The 9,763-nt window shown below is 49.7% G+C and overlaps 1 protein-coding gene across 1 annotated transcript; it reads left to right on the top strand.

The window, feature by feature from the left end:
- The first annotated feature begins 1,652 nt into the window (after positions 1–1,652).
- On the top strand, positions 1,653–9,534 carry SRXN1 (sulfiredoxin 1). Its single transcript, XM_033095391.1, has 2 exons — positions 1,653–2,082; positions 5,505–9,534. Exons 1-2 carry the CDS (start codon positions 1,747–1,749, stop codon positions 5,706–5,708), a joined length of 540 nt encoding a protein of 179 aa, XP_032951282.1. The 5' UTR covers positions 1,653–1,746; the 3' UTR covers positions 5,709–9,534.
- The last annotated feature ends 229 nt before the right edge of the window (positions 9,535–9,763 follow it).

The raw sequence follows: 9,763 nt of genomic DNA, 5'->3' as shown, positions 1-9,763 counted from the left end.
ATTGTGCATTCCCCATGCAGGTGACAACTAGGGTAAGAAGGAGGACAACCAAACCAGACATGCCTGTCTTCGGCCAGATCTGAGACTGTCTCACCTCCCTGCTTTTGCTCAAGCTGCTTCCGAGGATAAATGCCATTTACATCACCTTTTATTCAGCACTTCCTAGGACCAGGTATCTTTCTAAACACTTAACAGTGTCATTCTCATTTATTCTCCCTGGCAACTCGGAGAAGAAACTGAGGCACAGAGAAGTTGGGTAACCCCTCCCCGGCCCCCAGGTTACACAGCCGGTAGATGGAGCTGGGATTTGAACCCATACCATTCAAGTGATTCCAGAGCCTACACCCTAAGCCATCACCCACTTCTTCTCTCTCCCTCTCCAGGACCACGCCACTTTACAGTTTGAATGTCCCTCCTCCAGAAAGCCTTTTCCGATGCTCTTAATCAAATATGGCCTCTCCTTCAGCACTCTGGGTGTTCATGATAAAATTAGTCACTCACCTCCCTTGGTTACCACTATGTAAGCACTGGTTTACAGCCCACCCAGCCCTCCATCAGCCATTATCTCTGAGTGTCACCACAAGCTTCCCACAACCATTTCACAGAAGAGAAGGCGAAGGCTCAAAGAGGTTAAGCAATTTGCCTGAGACCACACAGCTAGGGAGTGGCCAGATGAGACCTGAACCCAGACCAATCTGTGCTCAAGCCCTGACGCTGACCAAGATGCTGAAAAACACCTGGAATTTAGACTAGGAGCCTCTGCCTGCCTCCCTGGGTTCCAGAGGACACTGGCTGCCGAACATGTGCCCAAGGGGACAGAGGGCTTTAAACGGAAAAAAGGGGGGCTGGCAGTCAGCGTGTCTGGACCTAAGTCATCACCACGACCCCCTGTAACCTCGGTGTCCACATCTGCAAGCAGGTGTTCGTGGTTAAGTGGCCCAGAGTTCGGCCTCAGATGACCTGATTTTCATTTTCAGCTGCTGTACCTTGGACAAACGGTTCAAAAACCACATCTCCTTGCTTGTGGTGATGTCAGGATGCGATGAGACAGTTAGTGTGGAACTTTCGGGCAGTGCCCACACACTGCCAGCACGATCCCAGAGGGCTCCTTATGACAGTTAGTTTTGCTGTACGGAATCGGTCAGCGGTGAGGTAGAGTGTACCCTGGAGCCAGCCTACCTGGATTTAAACCCTGCTTCAGCCATTTCCTAGCTCCATGACCTTGGGCAAATCACTGTACCTCAGTTTCCTCATCTGTAAAAAGGAAATAATAACCAAAAAAAATTTTAATGAAAAGGGGAATAATCATACCTATCGTGCAAGGCTGTTTTGATGTGCATGCAAAAGTGTTTAGAACTGTGTCTGACAGCACCAGTTTCGTAGTTTTACTGTTGGTATTATCACCTCCAGGGTTATTATCGCTAGGGCTCCCACGGCCGGACCGCCAAGTACTGTGGGTTTTGCCGACTCATCCTCGCTCGGCAGGTCCCGCTCCCTCCCGCCCCCTAACCTCCTCGGCTCCTGACCCGGCGGGCCTGAGTCACCCCGGACTGTGCGTCACCCGCGCCCTCCCGCCCCACGACCTGCAGACTCACCCTGAGTCAGCGGGTCCGGGCGCTTCCACTCCCAGGACACCGCACGGCAGAAGGAAGGCGGCGAGGCGCCCCCCGGCGGAGAGCCGGAGCCCCGCGCCTGTCTGGCAGCGCCCAATGAGCCCGGCAGACGTCGGGTTGGGGGGGCGCGGGGATGGGCCGTATCACCGCGGGGCCAAAAAGGAGCTCTGGCCCGCACCCCCCGCCCTCCCGCGCGGAATGGTACGGCCCGGCCGGGTTAAAGCCCGGGGGAGGAGGCGCGGCCTGCGGCGGCGGCGCTATGGGGCTGCGAGCTGGAAGATCCCTGGGCAGGGCAGGAACGGGCCAGGGGGAATCCGAAGGACCCGGGCCGAGCAGCGGCGCTCTAGGAGGCAGCATCCACTCGGGCTGCATCGCCGCGGTGCACAACGTGCCGCTGAGCGTGCTCATCCGGCCGCTGCCGTCTGTGCTGAACCCGGCCAAGGTGCAGAGCCTCGTGGACACGATCAGGGTAAGGCCCCGGGAAGGCCGGCTGGAGGTAGGGCTCGGAGGAGGGAGGTCGCACTGGACGCGAGAGGGGACTGGTCCCAGGCTCCGCCGGAGGTCAGCATTTGCTGTGTGACCTTGAACAAGTGGCTGAGCCTCTCTGGGCCTGTTTTCTCACTTGAGCAAGGTGGATTGGACGAGATGATTAAAATAACGATCGCTAACTCTTACAAAGAGAGCAGCAGCAGTGGCTCAAGAACTGTGTAGTTTCTTCATGCCAACCCTATGAGGTAGATCCTACTATATTGCTCCTCTTTTACAGACGAGGAAACCGAGGCGGATTTAAGCAAGTTGTTCAAGGTCAGGCACTTAGAAAGTGGCATAGCCTGTTCCCAGTGCCCAGCAGCATGGCCACAACTCTATCTGGAGATAAACTGTGCTGTCACTTATGGCTGTGACAGTCAGTGGCAGGGGGACTGGGCATGTCATGTCTGCTGGAAGTTTGAGTTGGAACAGGGAGGGGACCAGTTAGTCCCATCACTGAAGGAGGGTCAGGTTAAGTCTGCATGGCTTCTTGTCCCCTTCCCTCAGACCCTTGGAAGGGGACCATCTGAGACCCAAGGCCCCACCAAACACCTCTACAGCTCCCCCAAATGTCTTTCAACCCTAAAGTTTGCACTGCTGTTCCCACCGCATGGAACTGCTTCCCCAGATAGCCGCAGGGTCTGCTCCCTCATCTGTTTCAGGTGTCTGCCTCCCTGTCCTCCCTGGCTGGTGGTGCCCTGGCCTCTCTAGCTGCCCCCTTCACCTGAGCTATTGCTCCATGAAGCACTTATTACACCTGAGATTATATTATTCCTTTATTTGTTCATGTTTCATTGTCTCTCTGCGCCCACCTCATGGGAACTTCACAAGAGCCGAGACTGTGTCCTGTCTTAGCTGTTTCCTCAGTACTAGCTCAGTACCTGGCTGGTTTTGAAGGATCTCGCCATACAGGATCTCTCCCATCCCTGGGCCTTTGCACAGGCTTTTTCCCTGCCAGGAAAACTCTTCTATTTTTCCTTTATTATTTCTAACACCTCAGTCTTGCTGTCTCAGGGTCAGTGTGTTCCCTGGTGGCCCCTAATAGGGTAGGGGCCTCCTGTGGGCCTCTAGCCACTTGTGTGCCCACCTCCATAGTTCTGATCCCACTGTGTTTTAATGAGCTATTTAGACATCTGTCTTTTACCCTAGAACCATATGCTCTGTGAGGGCAAGAACCAGACCTGTCTTTGCTTACCATAGGTATTAGTTTTCTATGGCTACTGTAACAAATTACCAGAAACTTAGTGGCTTAAAACAATACAGGTTTCTTATTTTATATTTCTATAGTCAGAAGTCCATAGTGTGTCTCTCTGGGCTAAAATCAAGGTGTCAGCAGGGTTCCATTCCTTTCTGGATTCCTTTCTGGAGGCTGTAGGGCAGAATCCATTTCCTTGCATTTACCGGCTTTTAGAAGCCACCATATTCTTTGGCTCATGGCGTTTTTCCTCCATCTCCAAAGCCAGCAACATCAGACCTCCTCTTATGCTAGAATAATTTTCCATCTCAAGATCCTTATCTTCATTGCATCTGCCAAGTCCCTTATGCCATGTAAGGTAACATATTCACAGGCTCCAGGGATTAGGATGTGGCCATCTTTGGGAGCTGTCATTCTGCCCACCCTCTATCATGCCACCAGCAGCCAGCACACTGCCGCTCCGTTAGTGTTCCACTGCCAGGCAGGCTGTTCTCCAGGCCTCCCATGCATCAACTTCTTGACTTTTCATCAGCCCTGTAGAGTGTCTTACTCCCATTTTACAGATGAGGAATGATGCTTAGAAAGGCAAGGCCACTTGCTCAGGGTCCCCCAGCTGCTCTATGGAGTTGCTAAGATTCAAATTCAGAGTTCCAGAGCCCCGGCTCAAAACTGCTTATAACTTACTGCTTAATAAACATTTCTGGAATAAATGGATAAATGAATCCATCAAAGCAGCACAATAAGAGAGAACCCATGGGCCAGTGGTAGGAGGCCTTCTAGGCAGCTCACACGTCATATGGTCTCCCCAGGGTCCTCTACCCCCCACTGGGCCCTGCTCCAGGCATTCCCTACTTAGAGGACCACCCACTCTCCACCTGGCAGGAAATCAACTTAGATTCTCCTTCTCTTCTCACGTTTACCCTTTCTGCCAGTCTGCTTGGATCTGCCCACTAAACATGGCCCAAATCTGTCCACCTCTCCCTTTCCCCTCCGTGCCCTCACCCAGCCAGCGCCTCCTGCTGAATACCCACTGAGGCCTCGCCTCTATCCTCCCAAGTTTTGCCTTTGTCCACCCACCAAGGCTGATCTGCCATGACAACTTAATAGAATGTTCATTAGATCATGTCACTCCCTACACACACCCCCTGTTTGAAATGCTCCAGGGCCTACCCACTGCTCTGAGAAACAAACCTGTACCGTGTGGCTCCTGCTGACCTTTCTGACCTCTTCTATTCCTCCACCCTCCTTGAGTCCACTCTGATTACATTCGCCTTCTTGCCATGCCTCCAACGCAGTGAACTTGTTCTGGCCTCAGGTCGTTTGCACTTGCTGTTCCCTCTACCTGGAATGCTCTTCCCTCCAGTAATTCACAGCATTTATTATTGAGTACTTTCCGTGTGCCAAGCAGTCAGAGTGCTTTACATATATTAACTCATTTAATCCAACAGTTCTATGAGGTGGGTATGTTTTCTTCATCCCCATTTGATAGATGGGGTAACTGAGGCACAAAGAGATTAATTGCCCAAGACCATGTAGCAGCTAAGTAACAGAGCTGAGATTTGAACCTGGCAGTCGGGCTCTTACTCTAAACTATTCCACCTCTCTCTCTTCCCAAGTGGACTTCTCTATGTTCAGGTCTCTGTTCCACTGTCACCTCAGAGAGGCCTTGTGGAACCCTATACCTGTCATGTCAACCTGTGTTATTGTCTCAATGGCATTTATCACTCTAACACTCACTTCTTCCTTCCATCTGTCCCACTATGCGGAAGCCCATGAAGGCAGGGGCTATGTCTCATTTCAGCTGTCCCTTATTCCCAGAGTCTAGAATAGTGCCAGATATATGGTGTGTGTGTATGTATATGCAGATGTATATGCATATGGTATGTTGATAACTGTTTAACAACCTGGTGTTTAGAGGGGGGAAAGCCCTGACTTGTATCATCTTCTCGTTTCCCTGGTGTAAATACTCTCGACATGGCTGATTTTCAAGCTACAGAGGTTATGTCAACCAACTCACAAAAATCCTGAATATTTAACAGCGTCTCTCATAAGCCGGCGTGAGCCAGTGTGCACACCTTGTAGGAGTTCAACACAGGCTAACAAAGTCTGCTTTGCAAACTGTCAAGCATTATTCCATGCTCATTCACCCTGTGCCTTCTTCTCTCCAGGAGGACCCAGACAGTGTACCACCCATCGACGTCCTCTGGATCAAAGGGGCCCAGGGTGGTGACTACTTCTACTCCTTTGGGGGCTGCCACCGCTATGCAGCCTACCAGCAGCTACAGCGAGAGACCATCCCTGCCAAGCTCGTCCAGTCCACCCTCTCGGACCTAAGGGTGTACCTGGGTGCTTCCACGCCGGACTTGCAATAGCAGCCTCCTTGGCACCTACCACCACTCCCAAGAGCCCAAAAAACACACCTGGCCTCCAGTGGACTGGGCCTTGCAGAAGGTGTAGCTGGGGTGCATTCTCTTTGTACCTGGAGGGAGTGTCTGCCTCTAAACACCGTCTTTGCGAGCTGCAAGACCTTCGACTCATTATGTGTGGTGTAGGAGGCCCAGTTCCCACTGCTATGAAAATGGGTCATGTCTTTGCTCTCCAGGGATTATTGAGAGGATGAAATGAGAAAGGAGATTGGCTTGGAGAGCCCCGTGCTGCTGGCTCCAGATTTCCAAGCACAAGGAGCCTTCTGCCTTTTTGTCTTTGTATATCCTATTGTGCGGAATACATTTAGCTCTAAGTAAAGGAAAAATTAGGTTACAGTGGCTTAGACAAAGAGAAGTTTGTTTTTCCACATAGCATCAATCCTGGAGACAGGTGTTAATGGTATTGGTTTAGCCACACGGCACAGGTAGGGCACACTTCTCTGTGATCCTTTTAGTCTTTCTCTCATTGCTCGGTACTTCTTGGTCACAAGATGGCTGCTGTACCACCATGAATCATGCCTGTGTTTAAGAAAGAAATGAGTGGGGGAAGAGGAAGGGTCAGCCAGCTAGACCGAGGAACGTCTATCATCAAGTCAAACCTTTTTCAGACGCATGTTTCCTGCTCTTTCTCCCTGCATATTTCCAGTTAGGTCTCCGTGGCCTAAACCAACCACCATTACCAACCCTAGTAGCAAAGAAAGCTAAGAGAGCAGGGAACAGAATTGTCACAATTGAGAAGATCAGCCATAGCCCATCTCCTGGGACTGGCACACTGCCTCTTGAGATAAAACAGAATCCCATTACCAGGAGAAAAATGAGGAATTGTGTATAGTTAGCTGTTGCCATGGAACAAATCATCCTCAAACTTAGCAGCTAAAAAACTAGTCATTTATTTACCTACAATTCTGTGGGAAGGCAGTTCGGGCCAGGCTTATCTGGATAGTTCTGTTGATGTTGCCCAGGGTCATTCCTGGGACTCGTGCAATCAGCTGTCACCTCAGGTGGGGTTGTATGGTCTAGGATGGTCTAACTCACTTGTCCAGCAGTTGGCAGGCCGTTGGCTGGATGACTTGGTTTTCTTCCAGGTGGCCTCTCCAGCAGGTTAACTCAGGCTTAATCACTGAGGGACTCGGGATTCTAAGAGAATGAGAAGCTACAAAACTTCTTGAGTTCTAGGCCCAGAATTGGTACAACATCATTCTGCTAAGTTCTTTTTGTCAGAGCAAATCATAAGGCTGGCCTGATTCAAGGAGCATGGAAACAGACTATTCCTCTTAGAGAAGCTGAAAATAATTTGTGGCATTTTTCATCTATCACAAATGATTTGCATAGGCCAATAACATTAGCACACACACAGGGCCTCACTCTGCCTAAGCTAAAGTCACTAAGACATTGTCCTGGCCCTCAAATCTGGGGGAAGAGGTGATGGGTGGGGGATGGACCTCCCAGGGCTGATCCCCCTCTAATAGAGGCATCTCCCATTGTCTGCACTGCTGGGTTGGGGTAGGCCAGGAGGGATATTCCAGAGGCCTCTGAAAACCAAGAGTCCTCTGGGGAAGGGAAGAAGAGGTAGAGGAAAGGTGCAAGTGAGGTAGGCCTTGCTCTCCCTGCCCTGCTAAGGGATCTTGGTCAGTTGGTGTTTTCAAGCCTCAGTTTCCTCGGGTCAGTAATGAAGACAATAGTTCTCCCATCCATTCTCTGTCACCAGGAAAAATGACTGAGGTAACCCATAGAGTTTAAAAGGACTGTAGTCTTAAATGCAATGTGATATCCTGGATTGGATCTTGGAAGGATAAAAAGACAGTGGAAAAACTGGAAATCTGACTAAGTTCTGGTTTTTAGTTAATAATAACATACCAATGTCGGTCTCTTAGTTGTGACACATGTACCATGAAGGTGTAAGATGTTGATGTTGGCATCGGCTGGGTGCCAAGTGTGTGGGCTCTCTGTACTATCTTGGCAACTTTTCTGTCAATCAAAAATCATTCCCAAATAAAAGTTTATTTAGTAAAAAAAAAAAAAAAAGGGCGGGGCGGGGTGGTGGTGTAATTGCTTTAGACCAGTGGTTCAGGTTCTCAGACTGGTTTGCTAAAACACGGATGGCTGGGCCCCACCCCCAGAGTTTCTTACTCAGTAGGTCGGGTGGGGCCTGAGAATTTGCTTTTCTAACACATTCCCAGGTGATGGTGCTATTGCTGCTGTTCAGGGACCACAGGCTGAGAAGCTGATCGAGATAGACCATGTCAACTGTTTGCAAACGTGGTGACACCCGCTCCACCCCCATTGGGCTGGCTCTCAGAAGATCTGTGGTCTGGGGCCAGCTTGTACACTCCTTCCACTGTGACATTGGACAAGCCCTTCCCTGGGGACTTTTTCTAAACTGTCAAATGAACTGTCTATCCCTAAGATTTGTACCAAGGTTCAGGAAGCTAAGGACATGATTTGTCTGTGCTGTCATGGGGTGCCAGTGTCTCACGTGTAATCGTAATCGCCTCCTGCACCCATTGGCTAGAGTGACTGAATGGTTGCTCCTTCCTGAAAGGGCTTTTTCTTCTTGCAGATAAGACTCAAGCAGGCAATGCTGGGGGCCCTGCTAAGCACTGGGTTGGAGGTACAGAACGGACTTGGAGTGGGAGGGGTTGGTCATTCTTAAGGAAGAGCTGAGTTTTGAGCTGAGAGCTGCGTTTCCCTCTTACGCCAGCAGGTGGCGCTGCTTTCTGGCCTGCTGGAACAGGGCTGGACCTCTAACCCGCAGATCTATGGGAAAGAGATAGATGGAGGGGCCTGAATTTTAAGAGGGGCCCATCAGTTGCCCAGAGAAGCAGGGGGTCCGGGTGTAAGAAGGAGACCTAGCTGGGAGGTTCTACTTATTCTGACTTCTCTTGCTCCGTGGCCTTGCACACATTACAGCTTCTCCAGGCCTGTCTCCTAGTCTACACTGGGAGAGCTGGGCCAGAAGGTGTCAGGCTCAGCAAAGGTGACACCTCCTCCAAGCTTCCTGATCCTCCAGGCTGAGCCACATGTCTTTTCTGGGCTCCCCTGATCCAATTGTGACTCCCCTCCCCAAACAAACGACTGTCCCCAGGAACTTGGGTCCAATGAAAGGCAGTATTGTGGGACCCCTTCGTTACCTTACTACCCTGGAACCGAACTTCTTCACCGTGGTAGATTTAAACAATTGTTTCAATTTCACAAGTTATACATGAAATTCACCTTTAAAACATTAAGAGAGTAAAATGCTAAGTAATTAAATATTTTAAAATTGAAATCTTAGAGGCAAGCTGAAGCAAGCACACCATGAGTCACTGTTTTGTTTGTCTCTTCGTCTTCCTAATTGGAACAATTACCTTTGTGAATTTGGCATATACCCTTTCAGAACTTTTTCAACTGTGCAGTGTGTATATGCGTGTAAGTAAAGAATGCTTTTCTTTTCTACAGTATTTTGCAGGTTGCACTTATCCCCTAGCATGTGCCCTAGTCATCCACCTCATTAGTGTCTACTCTTCTCCCAGAGTCTCCCTCATTCTAGTCACTTCCTCAGAGGAGCCTTCCCTGTCCATACCATCTAAAACATCTCCCTCTCCCATCATTCTATCACCTTAGTCAGTTTTCTTTTCTTCATGTTATTTATCACACTCCCTGAAATTATCTTCTGTGTCTGTTTATGACTGTTTCACCCACTAGAATGTAAGTTCTTGAGACAGGACTTGATCTGTCTTGTTTATCACTGCAGGCCCAGTGCCAAAAACAGTGTGGTACATAGTAAGTGTTCAATAAATAGCTTTTGAATGAATAAATTCCCTAGAGGCTTACCTTATTCTTTTCATTACTGCATGATGTTCCAGGGTCTGACTGTAACCATTTATTAGTCATTCTGTTAATGGGCATTTGGGGGTTTACAGTTAAGTATTTTGCTGCTGTGAACACCTTCACCTATCACTCTCTGTGCTCTCTCAACTGTGTACCTAGGAGCGGACAGCCTGGCCAGTACATAGTTCAGT

Source organism: Rhinolophus ferrumequinum, chromosome 23 (genome assembly GCF_004115265.2).
Source record: "Rhinolophus ferrumequinum isolate MPI-CBG mRhiFer1 chromosome 23, mRhiFer1_v1.p, whole genome shotgun sequence".
NCBI lineage: Eukaryota > Metazoa > Chordata > Mammalia > Chiroptera > Rhinolophidae > Rhinolophus > Rhinolophus ferrumequinum.
The sequence above is the reverse complement of the archived record's forward strand: the minus strand, read 5'-3'. Positions and strand labels throughout refer to the sequence as shown.

Excerpts from the sequence above, each read along its gene's own strand:
- SRXN1 (XM_033095391.1), top strand. The coding sequence starts at position 1,747 with ATGGGCCGTATCACCGCGGGGCCAAAAAGGAGCTCTGGCCCGCACCCC. Across the intron at positions 2,083-5,504 it reads GCCTCGTGGACACGATCAGG|GAGGACCCAGACAGTGTACC; the intron begins GTAAGGCCCCGG and ends TCTTCTCTCCAG.